The 22,201-nt window shown below is 37.7% G+C and overlaps 1 protein-coding gene across 1 annotated transcript; it reads left to right on the top strand.

Moving 5' to 3' along the window:
- Positions 1-810: 810 nt before the first annotated feature.
- On the top strand, positions 811-18,576 carry LOC133621361 (uncharacterized). Its single transcript, XM_061983395.2, has 6 exons — positions 811-1,214; positions 4,563-4,885; positions 7,869-8,978; positions 13,261-13,408; positions 13,523-13,614; positions 16,704-18,576. Exons 2-6 carry the CDS (start codon positions 4,594-4,596, stop codon positions 17,861-17,863), a joined length of 2,802 nt encoding a protein of 933 aa, XP_061839379.2. The 5' UTR covers positions 811-1,214; positions 4,563-4,593; the 3' UTR covers positions 17,864-18,576.
- The last annotated feature ends 3,625 nt before the right edge of the window (positions 18,577-22,201 follow it).

The following is a 22,201-nucleotide window of genomic DNA, read 5'->3' as shown; positions in this document are numbered from 1 at the left end:
CGATAACAATTAGTAGCGAGTAGCGAGCTGAATGTAGATAAAAGTAGCGGAGTAAAAGTAGTGTTTCTTCTCTATAAATATACTCAAGTAAAAGTAAAAGTATGTTGCATTAAAACTACTCTTAGAAGTACAATTTATCCCAAAAGTTACTCAAGTAGATGTAACGGAGTAAATGTAGCGCGTTACTACCCACCTCTGCATATAGCTAGCCTAAATAGCATGTTAGCATCGTTTAGCTTGCAGTCATGCAGTGGCCAAATATGTCTGATTAGCACTCCACACAAGTCAATAACATCAACAAAACTCACCTTTCATGCACAACGTTAAAAGTCGGAGAAAGTTATACATGTAAACAAACTACGGTGAGTTCAAGGACCACCAAAATTAGTAGGACAAAGCGGCGCTCGCCAAATACTCGAATCAGCGAAGCATGTTTAATATAAACAGTGTGCTTTGTAACAATTAAGGTGGCTTGTGTCATGTTTGTCCTCCTACAGAAACCATATTAAAACAAAAAATTAAAAAAAATTCCCCCTCATCTTTTGCCATTTTTCATACATTTTTAAAAAAGCTCCAGAGAGCCACTAGGGCGGCGCTAAAAAGCCGCATGCGGCTCTAGAGCCGCGGGTTGCCGACCCCTGGTATATACCAACATAGTCTGTAACCTAAATACTCACCCTGAGAATTCACACTCCAGTACAGTAGGTGGCGTAATGCACCTATAACGTTAGTTGCGACCCGCCATAAAATGAAGAAGAAGAAGAAGAAGAAGAAGAAGAAGAAGAAGAAGAAAAAGTAGGACGAAAAAAAACCAAGATGGCGTTTGTCGTGGAAGGCGTCATTGTGGTCATTACAGTTAATTTATCTAAATCAGTACAAACATGTACACATATATGTCGTTTGATAGATTAAACGCCATTATTGATTTTTTGTGTACGAATACATTAGTTTGAGTGCACTTTGACGCTTCTCGTGCTAGTTTAGCCTGCTAGCTAGCTTAGTGGGTTAGCTGTTAACAAATAGACGCGGAAGTTATCAACACATTGCTAAGCAGAGATCAAGTGTGAGTGTAAAGTGTTGTGATTGTGTGAAAATGTGCGAAAGAACGAAGGCAGAGTACGAGCAGGAACTTTTTCTAACAAAAGTGAAGAAGAGACAACCTCAATTACTGGACGCTGTTTTCAAGAAACATCAAGTAGTGTTACAAACAGCAGGTATGTTTATGTTTTACCCTCACATGTTTACTAACTTTATATTTGATTATTAACACTATTCTTAAGTGTTTATTAAGTATAATCTTTTAAAACAATAACAGCACATGGATTAGTTCAAGGGGGGACTGCACTAATTTGGGAATGTTACCTACTTACCATTCACAATCATTATGAATGGACTTGAATGTGCATGTAGTGTTATATAATTGTTTCCTATTCAATAAAGAACTGTCCGAAAAAAGGATGAAAGAGTGAGAGAGAGACAGACGAGGAAAACTCCCAACTTTGATCTTCGCTCAGCAATGCATGGGGAAGGGTTGGAGATAGTGCACTTTTCTGCAGAGATAAGGAATCGTTGATGGTGATACTCCATAAAAAACAACAAGATGATAAAACATGTTTTTTTTTTTGGCCTAACAAAATGACCATAAAGAAAATTATTTGATATGATGGCAAAAATGTTATGAATGTTTTTATGTCGTTTTGTAAAGAGAATATTTTCTTATTTCTATGATAATTAAAGGGGCTGTTTGCATTTTTATTAGTTCCATTTTTCAAACCAAAAAAATATAACAAGAACACCAATGGCTAGCTTATGCCACCATTAGTGGTTTAACAAAACAGATTGATCAAAAAAGGTCTATATTTTTTTACAACTACTAATTACATTGAATAAAAGAAAATGTCACTAAATGCTGTCTTGTCTACACGTACACACAGGGAGTGTGTGCACGTACACAAAAACAATCCCAGAGAAACAACGAACAATTTTGCAGTCATTTTGTTATGATAGAATATACATTCAGTGATGGCTAATGTTAGTAGCAATCTTAATTAAAAAAATAGAACGGTTTGGCATCAGAGGGCTGGTTTTGAACTGGGTAGGAAGTTACTTAACCAACAGGAAGCAATACATGAAGCTACTGTTCGTCAACAGTTCTAAATGTGTCTTGTGGCGTACCCCAAGGATCAATACCGGGACCGAATTGTTTAATCTTTGTGTAAAAGTTACAAAGGACTTAAAGTTAGTAATATTTGCGGACGTTACGACCACATTTTGATTACAAAGTTCAAGGATGTAAATAATCGTATTCATCTCACTATGGGAATCTCATGTCACGAGTGACATGTGAAAAGCAGGAAGAGGCCGTGATATAATGCTTATAACATTTGGGAAAGTTAGCGCCCTCTCGGCAGCCGCATAAATGTGGCAAACAGACCCTTTTTGTGGTTAGCAAGAGTTGAATGAGAAGTGTGTGTGCATAGCTCGCCAGTGTTGTTTTTACAGATGTAAAAAAAAAAGAAAAAAAAAAAAAAGAAAAAAAAAAAGTACCGTATTTTTCTGACTATAATTCGCAGTTTTTTTTCATAGTTTGGCCGGGGGTGCGACTTATACTCAGGAGCGATTTATGTGTGAAATTATTAACACATTACCGTAAAATATCAAATAATATTATTTACCGTATTTTCCGCACTATAAGGCGCACCGGATTATTAGCCGCACCTTCTATGAATTACATATTTCATAATTTTGTCCACCAATAAGCCGCCCCGGACTAAAAGCCGCGCCTACGCTGCGCTAAAGTGAATGTCAAAAAAACGCTGCGCTAAAGTGAATGTCAAAAAAACAGTCAGATAGTTCAGTCAAACTTTAATAATATATTGAAAACCAGCGTTCTAACAACTCTGTCCCAAAATGTACGCAAATGTGCAATCACAAACATAGTAAAATTCAAAATGGTGTAGAACAATAGCAACATAATGTTGCTTTAACGTTAATGTCACAACACACAAAATAAACATAGCGCTCACCTTCTGAAGTTATTCTTCATTCGTAAATCCTTCGAATTCTTCGTCTTCGGTGTCCGAATTGAAAAGTTGGGCGAATACGGGATCCAAAATGGCCGGTTCCGTCTCGTAGAAGTCATCGGGAGTCAGTGTCGCTGTTGTTCTGTGAATCCTGCCTTCCGGAAAGCTCGGACCACAGTTGTGACCGAAATATCTGCCCAAGCATTTACGATCCACTGGCAAATGTTGGCGTATGTCGTCCGAGGCTGTCTGCCCGTCTTAGTGAAGGTGTGTTCGCCTTCGGAGCTGTGTGAAAAAAGCCACCCGGCCTCTTCGCGTAAACTTCCCTTAACCACTCGCTCATCTTTTCTTCATCCATCCATCCCTTCGAGTTAGCTTTTATGATGACGCCGGCTGGAAAGGTCTCTTTTGGCAAGGTCTTCCTTTTGAATATCACCATGAGTGGAAGTTAGCATGGCAAGCTAGAACCACAGTGAAGGATGACTTCATTCCCTGTGGTGCGAATATTCACCGTACGTGCTCCCGTTCCACAGTGCGGTTCACAGGAATATCAGTTGCTGTGAAATACGGTAGTAATCCGTGTGCGGATGGAGAGATTGCGTCTTTTTATGAACCGGATCGCTTATTAGGAGCCATTTTGTGGTCTTTACAGATGTAAACAGGAAATGAAACGTACGGTGATATCCGCGCGTTTTTTCTTCTTCTTCCGGGGGCGGGTGAAGCGCTTCCTTTTCTATGGGGGCGGGTGAAGCGCTTCCTGTTCTATGGGGGCGGGTGCTTTCCTTGGCGGTTGCTTGCGTAGAAGAAGAAGCGCTTCCTGTTCTACCGGGAAAAAAGATGGCGGCTGTTTACCGAAGTTGCGAGACCGAAACTTTATGAAAATGAATCGTAATAAAGCGCACCGGGTTATTAGGCGCACTGTCAGCTTTTGAGAAAAATTGTGGTTTTTAGGTGCGCCTTATAGTGCGGAAAATACGGTAGCTCATTCACGTCAGACTAGACGTATAAGATTTCATGGGATTTAGCAATTAGGAGTGACAGATTGTTTGGTAAACGTATAGCATGTTCTATATGTTATAGTTATTTAAATGACTCTTACCATAATATGTTACGTTAACATACCAGGCACGTTCTCAGTTGGTTATTTATGCGTCTTATAACGTACACTTATTCAGCCTGTTGTTCACTATTCTTTATTTATTTTAAATTGCCTTTCAAATGTCTATTCTTGGTGTTGGGTTTTATCAAATAAATTTCCCCAAAAAATGCGACTTATACTCCAGTGCGACTTATATATGTTTTTTTTCCTTCTTTATTATGCATTTTCGGCCGGTGCGACTTATACTCCGAAAAATACAGTAGTCGTTTTTCAAGGCAAAACAGTCGTCTTCTCCACAAAATATTTTATAACTTACAAGAGGACATAAGTCATACATTTTCCCACCACACTGTCCACTTGTTAGACATTTGCATTAAATGTACTTTATAATATTTGACATGTTTTAGTGAAAATGAATTTGTTTTGTTTTTGTCCTGCAGATGTCCAGCAGCTGATTAGATATCAAGAAGAATGTCTCTGTCATACGCACAGAGGAAGCGTCACTTGGAAGCAGAGGATCCACAGCCCCCCCATGCTAAAGAGGGAGAGGAGGACTCACCCCCTCACATTGAAGAAGGAGAAGAGGAGGAGCCAGAGCCATCCCACATTAAAGAGGGAGATCTCTGGATCAGCCAGGAGGGAGAGTGTCTTCTAGTGCAGGAGGAGGCTGATCTCACCAAGTTTCCACTGACTGTTGTCTCCGTGAAGACTGAAAACCATGAAGACAAACCACCTGAGTCCTCACAGCTTCACCACAGTCCAAGTAAGCACAACATCCACATATCATCTAATACAATGTTTGTAACAGATGTTCATCCAGGGTCCAACGTTCTCAGGGTGGAGATATACAGTACTTGCTTGTTAACACGACCATTTCCAGTAAAAGTATACTTTGTTAGAGGGGAACTGCATTTAAAAAACAATCCTCATGTAAAACAACAACACATACCGGTAGGTTTTTCCATTTTTTATGCATTCTAATTTTAAAATACGGCAAGTACAAGGTGGCTAACAATGAAGTTAAAGGGGAACATTATCACAATTTCAGAAGGGTTAAAACCATTAAAAATCTGTTCCCAGTGGCTTATTTTATTTTTCGAAGTTTTTTTCTAAATTTTACCCATCACGCAATATCCCTAAAAAAAACTTCAAAGTGCCTGATTTTAACCATCGTTATATACACCCGTCCATTTTCCTGTGACGTCACATAGTGATGCCAACACAAACAAACATGGTGCATAGAACAGCAAGCCATAGCGACATTAGCTCGGATTCAGACTCGGATTTCAGCGGCTTAAGCGATTCAACAGATTACGCATGTATTGAAACGGATGGTTGTAGTGTGGAGGCAGGTAGCGAAAACGAAATTGAAGAAGAAACTGAAGCTATTGAGCCATATCGGTTTGAACCGTATGCAAGCGAAACCGACGAAAACGACACGACAGCCAGCGACACGGGAGAAAGCGAGGACGAATTCGGCGATCGCCTTCTAACCAACGATTGGTATGTGTTTGTTTGGCATTAAAGGAAACTAACAACTATGAACTAGGTTTACAGCATATGAAATACATTTGGCAACAACATGCACTTTGAGAGTGCAGACAGCCCAATTTTCATCAATTAATATATTCTGTAGACATACCCTCATCCACTATCTTTTCCTGAAAGCTGAGCTGTCCAGTTTTGGAGTTGATGTCAGCAGGCCAGGGAAGCTAGGGTCAATATTCTTCTCTTGATCATCTTCGGTGGCATAAGGGACGTGTGAGCCAAGACATCCAGGGGGTTTAGCTCGCTCGTCTGCGGGAACAAACTGCTGCCATTGCTTGCCGTGCTACCGAGGTCTTTTGTCCCTGGATTGCTCACACACTCCGGCAGATTCAATGGGGGTCTGGCGTCAGATTTCTTTGACTTTATCGTTGGAAATGCATCTGCTTTGAGTGTCGCAGGATATCCACACATTCTTGCCATCTCTGTCGTAGCATAGCTTCCGTCGGTAAAGTGTGCGGAACAAACGTCCAATTTCTTGCCACTTTCGCATCTTTGGGCCACTGGTGCAACTTGAATCCGTCCCTGTTCGTGTTGTTACACCCTGCGACAACACACCGACGAGGCATGATGTCTCCGAGGTACGGAAAACAGTCGAAAAAACGGAAAATAACAGAGCTGATTTGACTCGGTGTTTGTAATGTGTTTGAGAAAATGGCGGATTGCTTCCCGATGTGTACGTCATCGCTCCGAGAGCGAATAATAGAAAGGCGTTTAATTCGCCAAAATTCACCCATTTAGAGTTCGGAAATCGGTTAAAAAAATATATGGTCTTTTTTCTGCAACATCAAGGTATATATTGACGCTTACATAGGTCTGGTAATAATGTTCCCCTTTAATACGAGTCCTCTATCGTGCCCTCTAAAAAAACATCCAAAACCCACCAACAGTACTTCATTTACATGTCATGACCTGTTGGAGCCATCTAAAAATAAATTATAAATGACGCATTTTCGTTGGTTTTGAGTCGTGACGCAATCAATGCAGGCTGTCTCCTTGATAAATCAACCTGACACAGGTGCGCGAGCTGCGCACACAAGAGACGCCAGCAGAAATGGTTTTCGATCGGTACCGCTCAGTATTGAACCTTAGTTTGAAATCAAAAGAAAGTACAAAGCGTTTAAGTGACGATGTTTTGGTTTTGTTTATTGATTTGGGTTTGTTTATTTACTTTTACATAGCATACACTCGCAACACGTATTTCATTAGTTGCTCATTCAAACACTCACCTGGACATCTTCAAGCAAAACGACAGCAAGTAAGTGATACCACAGTGTGTTAAGAATTCCATCCCGAGGCGTCATTAAGGCTTATATTTGTTTGAAAGCCGAGCCAACATGACCTAAATATTAACAAGTATTAGAGATAATGTTATTATAAGCACTAACACAGACAAACTATTTTAGCGGCGTCGTGATCACAGAGAGCTAACTAGCTTATGCTGCTATATTGACATAATGAGCTGCTGCATCGCCTCAGAGTTGGTGAAAGTTAATTTGAGATTATAAATCATGCCTCTCACCTGGATAGTAGGAGGTTGCGGACATAAACCCACAAGTTGGTCAACTTTGACCTCCAACTTAGACCTGAAGATGGTCAGAAAGACATGAAAAAAACACTTTTTTAACCCATTGTGATTATTATGATGAATTGTTGATGTAAAAGGGGAAGATATAAACATCCCATCAGTCTCTATCCCAGTGATAGCAGACATTGTACAGTAAGTGATTGTTTTATTATGTTTGTATATCTTGAATTGCACTCAGCAATACTGCTAGACGATGCTTAGTGTTTCTCTACAGCTGCATCTGTTTAGCTTCTAAACCTTGTAGATCATCCTCCTTATATTCAGGATCAAAAATAGAAGTTTTTGGATCATCATTTGTCCCAAAGTAGTCTTTGGTGTCTTTCATCAAGTCTGCCATGATTAGTAGTGTTGTTGGTGTTGAAGGGAAAGTGAACAATGTTATGCGTCTGTGAAATTAATACACCGCCTTATGCTTAAAAATACCGTAATGCGTAAATATTACATGGTATTATGAATGTTACTACATGTCATATATACTTAGTGTGTATATAAAACCGTGATGTAGGTTTTTGGATGTTTTTTTTAGAGCGCTTTATAGGCGGAATAGAGCGACTCCCATTGGCTTCATTGTTAGCTGACTCTTGTTAGCGTTTATTTATTTACTTGCCTACAGATGTCCAGCAGCTGATTGGTTGTCAAGAAAAATGTCTTCTACAGCCACAAGGTGGTAGCGTCACTTTAAAGCAGGAGGATCCACAGTCCCGCCTTATTAAAGAGGAAGAGGAGGAAGTGTGGATCAGTCAGGAGGGAGAGTGTCTTCTAGGGCAGGAGGAGGCTGATCTCACCAAGTTTCCACTGACTGTTGTCTCTGTGAAGACTGAAGACCATGAAGACAAACCACCTGAGTCCTCACAGCTTCATCACAGTCCAAGTGATGAAAACATAGAGGTGGAGCCTCCAAGCAGCAGCTCAACTCAACACATGACAACAGAAGCTGATGGAGACCACTGTGGACGATCACAAGCAGACAAGCTCTTAGCTCCACTATCAGATAGTGACGACATAACGTCAGACATTGATGTAAATATGGAATCACACATGAGAACACACACAGGAGAAAAACTCTTTAGTTGTTCAGTTTGCACAAAGGGCTTTGTTAGAAAATGGCAGTTGACACGACATATGACAATACACACAGGAGAAAGACCTTATAGGTGTTCCGTTTGTACAAAAGGCTTTGTTAGAAACTCTCATTTGTCTCGTCACATGAGAACACACACAGGAGAAAAACCTTTCAGTTGTTCAGTGTGTGGCGAAAGATTCGCTTTCAAATGTAACATGCAAATACACATGAGAACACACACAGGAGAAACCCCCGACAGTTGTTCTGTTTGTGCAAAAGTCTTTGATAGAAAAGCTCATTTGTCTCGTCACATGAGATTACACACAGGAGAAAAACCTTTCAGTTGCTCAGAATGCGGCATCAGATTCTCTTACAAATGTAATATGCAAATACATATGAGAACACACACGGGAGAAAAACCTTTCAGTTGTTCAGAATGCGGGCTCAGATTCTCTAACAAATGTAATATGCAAATACACATGAGAACTCACACGGGGGAAAAACCTTTCATTTGTTCAGTGTGTAATAAAACATTCTCTCGCAAACCTAATATGCTGTTACACATGAGAACACACACAGGAGAAAAACCTTTAAGTTGTTCAGTGTGCGGCGAAAGATTCTCGCGCAAACGTACTATGCAATTACACTTAAAAACACACAGATGAGAATAACGTTTACTTTTTGAAAGTCCTCTTTCACTAATAATCTACTGCAGGGCTACTCGAGAGTCTGAAAATAAGTTTGGGTCTGGACTACGAGTCAGCCTGGGCACAATCTGGACCCAGCCACCCAACTTTGTTATAAATATTAAAATATTGTTGAGTTTGTCGGTTAGAAATTAAATAAAAACATGGTTTAGAGTATTTAAATATGATCCACAACAATCTGTTAAAGATAACTGTTTCAATGTGTCACTTAAAATCAAAATTGGTATAGTATCACATTCACATAAAAGTGTTTAAATACTTCCACAGGAATACATCACACCCTGACCTTTGACAGTTATCCTGACCAGGGTTTCCGTGGGTCATTAAAAAGCATTAAAAGTAATTAAATGAATTTTGCAAAATTTTAGGCCTGAAATGACATTAAAAATCATTTTGTCACCATGATGTCAGGGGCATTAAAAAAAATCCTTAATTGTTATCGATAGTCAATAAATCGATTATTTGAACAATACATTAGAATTAACTTGATAACTTTGCCATAAATTCATCCATAAATTATAAGTTGTGAAGTGAAGTGAAGTGAATTATATTTATATAGCGCTTTTCTCTAGTGACTCAAAGTGCTTTACATAGTGAAACCCAATATCTAAGTTACATTTAAACCAGTGTGGGTGGCACTGGGAGCAGGTGGGTAAAAAGTGTCTTGCCCAAGGACACAACGGCAGTGACTAGGATGGCGGAAGCGGGAATCGAACCTGCAACCCTCAAGTTGCTGGCACGGCTGCTCTACCAACCGAGCTATGTCGCCCCAAGTTTCCTTTTTTTTTTTAATCATCCGCAATCTTTGTTTCGGTGAGCAGGCAGGCCGCTAGCCTACACAAAATACAAGAAGCACTGCTAAGTAAGAAACGTTAGGCGCAAACATGATCATAAAGCCAAATGTTCCTGTTTGGGAATATTTCATCTTCAAACTGAATGAGCAATATGAGCCCATCAGCACAGCCCAACTAGCAAGTCGGCAACAAAACAAGACAACAAAACAAACCGCCCAACCCAGTTTTTCCAATTGGGGAACAAACTGCACTTTAAGATGTTCAATATTTATTGAAGTACACATTTTGCTAACAGACATTAAGAGTCTATTTTATTATTGTGTTTGTTTACCTATTTTGGATAATGAAGTTACTGACTTTACAATAGTAAAAATATACTACAGTAATGAAAATACTGTATGTTTATTGTGTTTAATGGGATGACTTATTACTATTATTATGTATATAATTAGTACTTAATTCGGTCACAGTTAGTGGATACTATTCAGCTATTCAATATTATTATTGTCAATTATTATTGTCAAATGCTTACAATTTTGTCTTTATGGACAATTGCATGCTTCTGACTACATATGATAACGACCTGAATTTGTTAAAAAGCATTAAATTGGTTTTGCTAAAGCCTACAGAAACTGCAGTCACAAAGGCTTGGAATGTGGCGCTCGCCTAGTCTGGAACCTGCTTCGACTCTTTTCTGTTTTTCTTTGGTTTACTGGATATCATTTAACCATCTTACTAACATTTGTATTCTTAGTATTATGAAGATTTCTGACTCCAGGAGAATACAAAGGTGACCAACTCCTGTAACAATAAAATAGAACTTGTGTTTCGTTTTAGTTTATTTTGTTCATGTTAGTACCTTCTTTGTACAGCACGTGTGTCTCTTGCGTCAGTCAAGTACATGTTGTACATTGTAAGTAATGTAAATAATTCAATGTATATACTCTGATGATTAACTTGTGTGATGACTGTATTATGCTGATAGTATATATTTGTACCATGAATTGATTAACGTGGAACCCGACTTAAACAAGTTGAAAAACGTATTCAGGTGTTACCATTTAGTGGTCAATTGTACGGAATAGGTACTGCACTGTGCAATCTACTAATAAAAGTTTCAATCAATCAATCAATGTTGGGTTTATTTGGGTCAGGTAGATTCCAAAGCCAACCACTGGAAGGCGTGCTTAATGTCAGGTACATTGGAGAGGGTGCCAAACACTTTTACGTTTCATAAAACCAATTACAATGACAAAAAACGAATTAACAAAAGACAAATTAATGATTACTTACGCAAAACAAATCAAAAACTGAAGAAACAATTTATAATTTCAGAAAACACAAATAAAACTTTTCTGAGAGCAGAAAGTGAATGCTCCAAATCACAGACTGACAGCTAAATCAACCAATTATTTTGTCCTTGAGTCTTTACGTCGTCTGTCTATTGCCATGCATCCATCCATTTCTACTGCTTGTCCCTTTCGGGTCGCCAAATGATTGAATAAACTCAATAAAATATGCCAAGATTACACGCCTGGCCTAAATTACTAAAAACGTTGCAAACAAAAGTGGGAACTTGCTACCGGCGAACATCAATTAAATGTGACACCTGACGTATACACATACTTGCCAACCCTCCCGATTTTCCCTGGAGGCTCCCGGATTTCAGTGCCCCTCCCGAAAATCTCCCTGGGCAACCATTCTCCGGAATTCCACCCGATTAACAATTTTGGGGCCGTGCCTTAAAGGCACTGCCTTTAACGTCCTCTACAACCTGTCGTCACGTCCGCTTTTCCTCCATACAAACAGCGTGCCGGCATGGTCACATAATATATGCGGCCTTTACACCCACATAAGTGAAAGCAAGGCATACTTGATCAACAGCCATACAGGTCACACTGAGGGTGGCCGTATAAACAACTTTAACACTGTTACAAATATGCGCCACACTGTGAACCCACACCAAACAAGAATGACAAACACATTTCGGGAGAACATCCGCACCATAACACGAAATAAACACAACATAACAAATACCCAGAACACCTTGCAGCACTAACTCTTCCAGGACGCTACAATATACCCGCTACCACCAAACCCCGACCACCTCAAACCCTCCCCCACCCCTCAACCACGCCCCCGCCTCCGCCCCCCCATCTCCCGAATTCGGAGGTCTCACGGTTGGCAAGTATGCGTATACAGCACAGCTAACATACTCAGAAATGTATTCATGCACAATGATTTGGTGTCAATACACTCATTGATTATGTAACGTATATTATTATAACGTATATTATTACAATAATTGATTGTATAATTGGGTTGCAATCACGTGACCTAAAGGCACTTCCGGGTTTCAGGCGATGGTCTAAGTCCCATGAGGCTACTGTTTATTTATTATTATTAAATGCTGTCGTATTTTAAAAGGGTTAAAGGCAAATATGAAAGCGATCATAAAATAATATTTAAAATGGGATGGAGTGTTTTTACACTCTTAAGAAATTTTTTTTTTTTTTTAATTCAAACTGTTTATCATCACCGAGACGTTACTGCTACGTCACTTCCTTTGACACATGATGTCTTTACACCTGAGGGGTCCACAAATTAAGCATTAATACATGAGAGACAAAGTTGGAATTATTTGCGCGTCCCTAAGTAACGTATTTGATTGACACAACGAGTGCTCTGCTGCTGATCTGCTAACTTTGTTTGCAGTTGATTTCCTGCTACAAATTCGTCTCATCTACAATTCATGTCTGCAGTTGTTTTTTATACTGTGATGTTCATATGTTGTCTCATTATTTAGCTATAGATGCCCCTGTTGTTCAGTGGTGTTTGCTAGCGATATCAAGATTCAGTTTTGTATTTTTGATATTATTATATATTTTCTTGATGCTAACAAATATCACCAAAGACGCCATAATGTGGTCATCTGTGTCCAATAAAGCACAATAAACTAAGTTTTAGTTTTTGTAAAGAAAATGGACAATGAAAATACGGTAGATTGGACCAACAATCACAATATTTTTTTTTACTAGGACTTAACTTTATTTGCACAAGCTATATTTAGGTATAGCAACCACAGAAGAACAAACTAATGTGATCTCTTGTCCTTTCTTTACGTTTACCTCTGCTCTCAAACAATACTAATATAGGAGAGAATAAACTGGATTGCATCACAGAACGTTTCTCAAACAAATCAAATGTTCAAATAAACATTTTACTTGCTTGACCATTGTGTCAATCAAGCCGCGAGGAACAAAAACGGATGTGACGTCATATGCAACCCAGCAATTCTGGTATGTATACGTTTATATTGCTGCAATTTTTGCACAGTCATTTCACGTATTTATTACGAATTGTAATTCTTTGAATGCAAATAAAGATATGTAAAAATAAACAAAAGTCGACAGGAAGTGACACATTGCGCGTGCGCCGACTGACCGCGTCGTCTCATAACAAACCAATACCAACATTCTGGTCTTAGTCTGCGTTATTCCGACATTTCTACGTTTGTGTTTGGTTGTCTATCGTATGACAAACAGCATTTCTTTAATTCTTCGTGTCAGTATAAACTCGACTCGTCTCGGTAAGCGTTGAAGCTTCAATGCTAGCTGGGCTTGCTAGTTAGCTTAGCTTGCTAGCTGCTAACAAAGAACTGCGGCTGTTGAAGAAATATTTTGTATTTTGTGAAACTTGAAAGAAATAAAGCAGGGTACGAGGAGGAACTTTGTCCAGCAGAAGAGAAGGAGCGACAACATTTCAAGAAATATCAAGTTGTGTTACACAAAACAGGTTTGTTTACTTCTTACTCTCACATGTTTACCTACTTTATATTGGATTATTAACATGAAGAAATACTCGGAATGTCCATATTGAGTGGGCGCATTGTGAATAACTTCATGCTTAGTTGGCTATGGAAATGTAATACAACATTTATTTGCACACACAAACATTGCAGTGTAATAATAATATACAATGTTTAAAAAAACTAACTTGGGTGTTTCCCACAGAACTGCAATCTATTAATGGCGGTGGGAGCAAGCCTAGGCGGTTTTAAGATGATGTCATCTTACAATTTGCATAATTGGCACAAATGACGCATACATTTTAGAACAGTCAAGGCCATTTGTATTCGTATCCAGTCGTACCTCAACTTACGAGTACCTTAATTTACAAGTAACTTGAGATACGAGCTATCTCTCAGCTTTATGTTATGCTATAAATTGCGAGCATACCTTGATAATATTTAATATTATATTTAGGGCTGCAACAACTAATCGATTAAATCGACTATAAAAATAGTTGGCGATTAATTTAGTCATCAATTCATTGGATCTATGCTATGCGCATGCGCAGAGGCTACTTTTATTTTTTTTATAAACCTTTTTTTATAAACTGCAACATTTACAAACAGCTGAGAAACAATAATCAAAATAAGTATGGTGCCAGTATGCTGTTTTTCCCCCCAATAAAATACTGGAAAGGATAGAAATGTAGTTTGTCTCTTTTATCCGATTATTAATCGATTAATCGAAGTAATAATCGACAGATTAATCAATTAGCAAATTAGTTGTTAGTTGCAGCTCTAATTATATTATTATTAATATTTGTCACAGGGTTGTGTTGTTTGGGCAGTAAAGAGTTATTATATTATTGCACATTGCCGTTTCTGCTTCGTTTACATGACAAATAAAACTGAATGACCAAGAGTTAATATGATGTTTGTATACATGTAATGTAGTTACAAGCATATTCATACCAACATGTCATATTTACCGTATTTTGGTAATTTCCAGCATTACTGCTTCACATTAATATTACAATGTTCGCTATTTCCTTAATAACAACAACTACTGCTACTTCTAATCACGGCAGACTTGCTGAGAGACAACAAAGACTATTTTGGGAGAAATTATGATGCAGAAACTTCTATATTTGACCCTGAATATAAGGAGGATGATCTGCAAGTTTTAGAAGCTGTGTGCTAAACAGATGCAGCTTTAGTGAAACACTGACCATCATGTAGCAGTATTGTTAAGTGCTAGACAAGATATACAAACTATCGACATAATAAAACTATCACTTACTGTACAATGTCTGCTCTCACTGGGATGCCAAGACTTGTGTTTCCCAATTTGATGAGGAATTCAGCATAATCCTCACTCAAGACGGGGAAAAACAAGCGTCTTTTCATGTGTTACTTGCCATCTCCAGGTCTAAGTTGGATGTCAAAGTTGACCAACTTGTGGGTTTATGTCCACAACCTTCTACTATCCCAGTGAGAGACATGATTTATAATCAACATTTTATATACACACACACTGCAATATATATATATATACACAAGTAAGAGTACTGTTACTTTAGAGATTTATTACTCAAGTAAAAGTAAGGAGTAGTCACCCAAATATTTACTTGAGTAAAAGTAAAAAGTATGTTGTGAAAAAACTACTCAAGTACTGAGTAACTGATGAGTAACATACACACACACACACACACACACACACACACACACACACACACACACACACACACACACACACACACATATATATATATACATACACACACACACATTTATATATATATATATATATATATATATATATATAACATAGTAACAGACACGTTCATACCAATATGTAATATGTTTTATATACACACTGCAAGTATATATATAACAGACACCTTCATAACGATATGTAATGTTTTGTATATATATATATATATATATATATATATATATATAATGTAGTTAACAGACACCTTCATAACAATGTATGTTTTATATACACACTGCAAGTATACATATAATGTACACGCTCACAGTACAGAGAGCCTCGCGACTCTGCTGTAAAGTAACACAAATTAGGAGGAAAAATATGAGATTACAAAGCCAATTGTCCCGTTGTGGATAATGTCATTTTTAAATTAGATGGGCAATATGAGCCCATCAACACGGACGAACGAGCGAAAATGCCGTGATCATGTGATGGCAACAAACAAAAAGACAACATCTGACCTGATTTTTCCAAAAGGAAAAAACAATCACTTTAAGATGTTCAATATCTATTTAGGTTAAATTTTTGCTTACAGAATTGAGTCCATTTTATTTTTGGTTTCTTTTATTTATGTAAGATGACAAAAGGTATTACCTTCTAATTACAGTACAATGGTAAACAATTTACCCGTAATAAGAAATAAAAGTTGATATCCTTTTAAATGGTTACTTGCATTATTATATATTATGATTACATTACATTATAAACACTATTTTTTTTAATCGATTATTTCTTCAGTTTAAGAGGATTATGTAGACAAAAGCTCAGAGTCTGTCTGCATAAGAACAAATATTTTTTAAGAAAAGTATTGCATATTGTTTTAATGTGTGGCACCTTGAGATTAGAATATATTGATTGACAGTCTAAAATCAACATGTCTTTATTAAAATTAAATTTTTGCAGTTACACTGCAGCCCTAGTTGCAATACAAGTATACTTTCACTTTCAATTCCTCTCTTATTTAAAAGTTAAACTTTTAGGACTTTTGATTAAATTCAAACTGGTCAAAGTTGTTTACGGGAAAACTAGAAACTTGTATATTTAAAACAGTTTATATTTAAGTGTACATCTACTTGAATCAAATTTAAACAAAACAACGGTATTTATCAATTAAAAACCTTTTGAATCTAAATCAAATCTATTCGGGAGATTGGCCATGAAACCCAACCTGAATTATGAACATCTTGAAAGTCAACATGGTGACTGCTGAAATCCTGAGAGACATTATCAGAACATACGCTGGTGCAGGACAATGTGTCATGTGACTGAGCAAAGCTAGATTTTTCTAAAGCAAGTGTGTTATTTTATTTTGTCCTCCAGACGTCTGTGAAGAACATAGTCTCCCTGGGCAGCAGGAGTGGACCTCCACGATGGAGCAAGGGGAGCCGCAGCCCTTTCACCTTAACGAGGAAGAGTCACAGCCCCCTCACATTAAAGAAGAAAATGAGGAACATCGCATCAGTCAGAAGGGAGAGCTGGAGGAGTTCCCATTTACTGTTGTCATTGTGAAAAGTGAAGATGATGAGGTCCAAGGTGAAAGTGAGGTGGAGCCTTCAAGCAGCAGCTCAACTCAACACATGACAACAGAAGCTGATGGAGACCACTGTGGAGGATCACAAACAGACAAGATCTTTGCTCCTCTATCAACGTCACACCCTCCTGACACTGATGATGAAGACTCTAAAGCTGATAAGACATGTCACACTGACCACACACTCTTTACATGCTCTTACTGTGACAAAACCTTTAACGACCGTCGTAATATGAAAAAACACACCAAAATACACACTGGAGAAAAACCTTTTTCCTGTACAATCTGCAGCAAAGATTTTACACAAAGGCACCATTTGCGAAGACACATGAGAACACACACTGGAGAAAAACCTTTTTCTTGTTCAATATGTGGGAAAGGTTTTACACAAAGTCAGTGTTTGAAAAGACATACACGATTACACACTGGAGAAAACCCCTTTACCTGTTCAATCTGTGAGAAAGATTTTGTACAAAGTCATAATTTGAAAGTACACATGAGAATACACGCTGGAGAAAAAACCTTTTCGTGTTCAATCTGTGGTAAAGGTTTTGTGCAAAGTCAAAACTTGAAAGGCCACATGAGAATACACACTGGTGAAAAACCTTTTTCCTGCTCAGAATGTGGTAAAGGTTTTGGACAAAAAACGGTGCTGAAAGAACACATGAAGATACACACTGGGGAAAAACCTTTTTCTTGTTCAATCTGCGGTAAAGATTTTGTACGAAGGCGGTATTTTCAAATACACACAAGAACACACACCGGAGAAAAACTACTCTCCTGTTCAATCTGTGGTAAAGATTTTGTTCAAAGTCAACATTTGAAAGTACACATGAGAACACACACAGGTGAGAAAGTGTTGAGTTGCAGTGTGTGTGGTGAAAGATTCTCTTATAAGTACCAGTGTAAGAAACACAAGTGTGCTGGTGAGAACAGCAGCAGCAAATGAAGCTGTAGGATTTTCATTCAATTGTCAAGACTTGATTAACTTTGAATTTCTAACATCATCACATATAACGTGTGTTACAGTGTTGTGTGTGTAACACTATCTTGCTTCTATGTTTCTACCATTTATAAATGAGATATTTTAGATTGGTGCTTCTTTGCAGTCAAGTACATGCATTAATATACTACATTGTGTACTTGTATTTAAAAACAAAACAATTTGACTGAAAAAGTGAGACTAAACAATAAAATACATATGTTATATACAATAAACATTGTATGTGCATATGGATATTCATAATTCACTTTTATACTTATTCATAGTTGTGTGTTTATATAGTTTTGTAATAATGAACTGGTAGATGTTTTCATTTATAATTGTAATTGATTCCATAGATAAACTCCTTTATATGATATGCATATTGGTTTTACATGTGTTCATACCTTTGCTTTTGTGTACACATACATCCTCCTTAGTTCATATTTACTGGTTCACATCTGAAACATCTTCTGGACCACAAGCATATTATTATTAATTCTATACATCATTTGAGCAGTTGTGTTTTATACAAGATCATTTACTTTTAATATGTGTGACTTTACGAATCATTTAAGTCTTGATAATCCAATCTATTACCTTTATTACTCTTTGTGATTATTTTATATGTATGTCCCCAGACCTTTATACAACATGCAATGCGTGCTTCAACTAAATAATGCTGTGGAATAAATGTAGTTATTTGTTGAGTATGTATTTTGTTCTATTTAATATGGCAGTCATTTTTGATATTGTTATTTATATGATTTTTTTAAATACAATTATAAAGGAAATATATTTATATAGCACTTTTCCACAATTTTCTCAAAGCCACATTAGTTGAACCTGGTTCATGTTAATGAGCCAGTCAATAGATTATGTTTGCTCGTCAATGTCACAACCCTCCAGTCTTTTGATCAAATGTGATGTACTAACATTTAACAAGGCTGAGCAAATTGGTTTAAATTTAAAGAAAAAAAAATCAACAGAAGTGTCTAATCATATTTAGATTTGTTTAAAGTCCCTTGTGACATTATTCCTCTCTCCTACAGCGTCCATTGCAATGCATTATGTAAATGAGACAATGACGTCTTCTATGAACTTTTAGGACAGCCAATAGCTGCTTTCCTTACTGAGGAGTTGGCAACTCTGATCTTACTATATATATATGCTGTGTAAAATTGTGAATGTGTTTTAAAGTCAACTGGTCCTAAAGATACCTTGCATGCCAGCATGGAGGAAGACCACTTTGACAGGGTCATTCAGGTCCACCTCAATGTATGTATGATGTCACCATGGAGACGTGGTGGACGTACTCCTGGTGTTATCAATGCTCTTGTGTTGCTGCAGGGTTTTTTTCTTGCTCACTAAGGCTCTGGAGGCCTGTGGAGCCGTCAAAGAGTCCATCATTACTATTGGCAGCATTGTGGACGAGGGTTTCCTAAATTATTATTACAATACATAATTATTGAAATATAGGGGCAGATATGAGCAGCAGTACTAATAAGGAGAGATTTAATGCCAAAGAATGTTCAGTCGTCTGCAGCTGACATTTTAAAATCAGACGACTTTGACCGGCCTGAATAGTCAACTAGTTTGAATGAAGAATTTTTTTTTTTCCTGACCATGTTTAAAGGGTTAGTAGCATGAAAGAAGAAAACAAATGGTGGCCACCTTACTAAATTATGACAAGTTAAAGATCCATTTTTTCACTATACATCGTAAAAAAGCGCAATTAAAATTTAGGATAAACAGACGAGATTTTAGGAAAACATACTAAAAACTAGTGAGCTTAATTAGCTACATGGATAGATAATTTTACTCTGTAAGACATCATAACTTTGTATATCTAGTAATTAGCAGGACTGTTAATATAAAAATAGTATTCTATTCTGAGAACAAGCACTATTCAACTTGTAATACTTAAACATCCTTAAGGTATTGCAGAATATTTAGAGGTTTTCAATGTGGGGGAAAACCAAAATATTTTAGTTAGTTATTTTAGTTAGTATAGTTATTTTCTCACTTTTAACATTTTTAAACTACAATACAAAAATAAAATGATTCATGCTTAAGTCAAGATTAGTTAGACTAAAAATAGGTAAACAGCTTTTTAAAACAAAAAAAAATATTTAGAGAAAACGTTTTAAATCTTGGCAAGTGACAAATAATTTGTACATGTGTCAACTGATCATGATTATACTTGATTTTTTAAATTATATTAAACTGTTAACAATGCAGAGCAATGGCAGACTGACTGACAATCTTATTTGTTTTAGTAGCAAAGCTATGCTGTGTTTGTTAATTCACACAGCATTACTAACAATCGTGCAGAGAGATTTGGTAACAATACAGTTATTACATGAGAAATTAAGTATTAGGTCTGTGAAAATAACCTCTCAATTAGTTTCTCTCCTTGAGGACAAAGACAGAAGAAAAATGGAAAGAAGTTGCATACTGCCCACGCGAAGCGTTTAACAATTTAAAAGGTGCTAATAATGGTATGTCAACACAAACAAACAAATTATTATGATAATGTTGATGTGTCTTTAAATACGTGCCTGGGTCCTTGACCCAGGAGAGCGATCAAATGGTCAAGGTCCACAAATTTGATTCAACAAGTTGCTACCTCGTTGGCAAGGCCTTTTTCAAGTTGTAGAAGCAACATTACATTGCCTAAAATTACAGTGGACATCTGACAAGGTTAGAAATATTTTAAACTCACTGTATTATTCCAACAATGTGCGTGAACTTAACAACAAGTTGAAGTCTGAAGATCGACAACAAACCTGTGATATCTACGACAACGCCAACGCCCAGGTTAAAATAGTCGTAGAGCCACGTAAGTCCTTTTTTGACAAAATACGACATGAAATTAGAAGTGATCTTATTTTTGTAGAGTACAGGGACTAACGTTTATTGATAATTGGCCCTCTTTCCAGGGCAAACCAGGCTTGCTGAAGAGGGATGGCCTCCATCCCAACCGAGAAGGTGCCATCACGCTTACTAGAAACAGATTACTGGTTGAGTCACACTTGACTAACTACCCGAGAGCAAGCTCGGACACAGGAAATTACAGTGTCTGTTAGTCCGGGTGAGGAGTCAGTTAAGATAGAACTAACCAGCGCCAGGCTTAAAAATTCCTGCATCCATAGCATTTTCTCGTAGAATAATACATGACTCACATAATGATTTTTCTGTAGTGACTGTGCCAGGGGTGAGCATGCATTCTACTGAAGTGGCAAATTACGACGCGTTAAATCTCTCGCAGCACCAAGCAAATAATCTGAAGATCCCCATCATATCAATTCCTAGATGTGATCGAAATTATTTAAGACGCACTACACAAAAAAAAACCTAACGTTATTAATATCAGTACTATGTATATAATTAACAAAGATGCCTCAATACAGCCCACTATCATTCATACTGTCAGGCAACAGTACAAGAGGCGTATTGAAGACAGGTTTAATAACACCACAAACCCCTGGCTGCTATGGGAGGGCATCAAGGCCATCACAGACTATAAGAGGAAGCCACCATCTTTATCTGCTAACAGTCCCACCTTAGCGGAGGAACTAAACATTTTTCATGCCCGTTTTGACAGGGAGAACACCCCCTTTCCCCTTTACTGACCCTGCTCCAGTCCTGAGCACACCCACGAGGTGAGATGCATTTTCCGTAGCATCAACAACAGGAAGACACCTGGACCAGATGGAGCGCTGGGACGGGTGCTCAAAGACTTTCAAAACCGCTACAATAGTCCCCCTACCAAAACGGTCAGAATCAGAATCAGAATACCTTTATTGTCATTGCAAGGAAACAACGAAATTGAACAGCATTCCAGCTCAGTGCTTTTAAAACAACCTAAAATACTCTAAGACAACAAACAATAAACATTGCACAGCAGATCTCTATCAGAGTTAAGCATGTTTATAAAATGGTGAGTGTTCAGGTTAGTGCAGAGTTTAGGGCAGGGGTCTCAAACTCTATTTACCTGGGGGCCACTGGATGCAGAAACTGGGTGAGGCTGGGCCGCAAGAAAAGATTTCTTAAAAAAATCTAACATGCACTTTTTAATGAATTCACCTTCTTTGAATGGCTATCCCGTCTAGCAACATACTTGCCAACCCTCACAATTTTTCCGGGAGACTCCCGAATTTCAGTGCCCCTCTCAACAATCTCCCGGGGCAACCATTCTCCCGAATTTGCCCGGGCTTTCACTCGGACGACATTATTAAGGGCGTGCCGTGAAAACACTGCCTTTAAAGTCCTCTGTAACCTGTATGTTACTCTAATAAAGCA

This window comes from Nerophis lumbriciformis, linkage group LG21 (genome assembly GCF_033978685.3).
Source record: "Nerophis lumbriciformis linkage group LG21, RoL_Nlum_v2.1, whole genome shotgun sequence".
Classification (NCBI taxonomy): domain Eukaryota; kingdom Metazoa; phylum Chordata; class Actinopteri; order Syngnathiformes; family Syngnathidae; genus Nerophis; species Nerophis lumbriciformis.
Note: the sequence above shows the minus strand (reverse complement) of the source record. Positions and strands in the feature narration are given on the sequence as shown.

Coding starts and splice junctions, on each gene's coding strand:
- LOC133621361 (XM_061983395.2), top strand. CDS start 4,594: ATGTCTCTGTCATACGCACAGAGGAAGCGTCACTTGGAAGCAGAGGAT. Junction 4,886..7,868: donor ACAGCTTCACCACAGTCCAA/GTAAGCACAACA, acceptor ACTTGCCTACAG/ATGTCCAGCAGCTGATTGGT. Junction 13,615..16,703: donor AGTTGTGTTACACAAAACAG/GTTTGTTTACTT, acceptor TTTGTCCTCCAG/ACGTCTGTGAAGAACATAGT.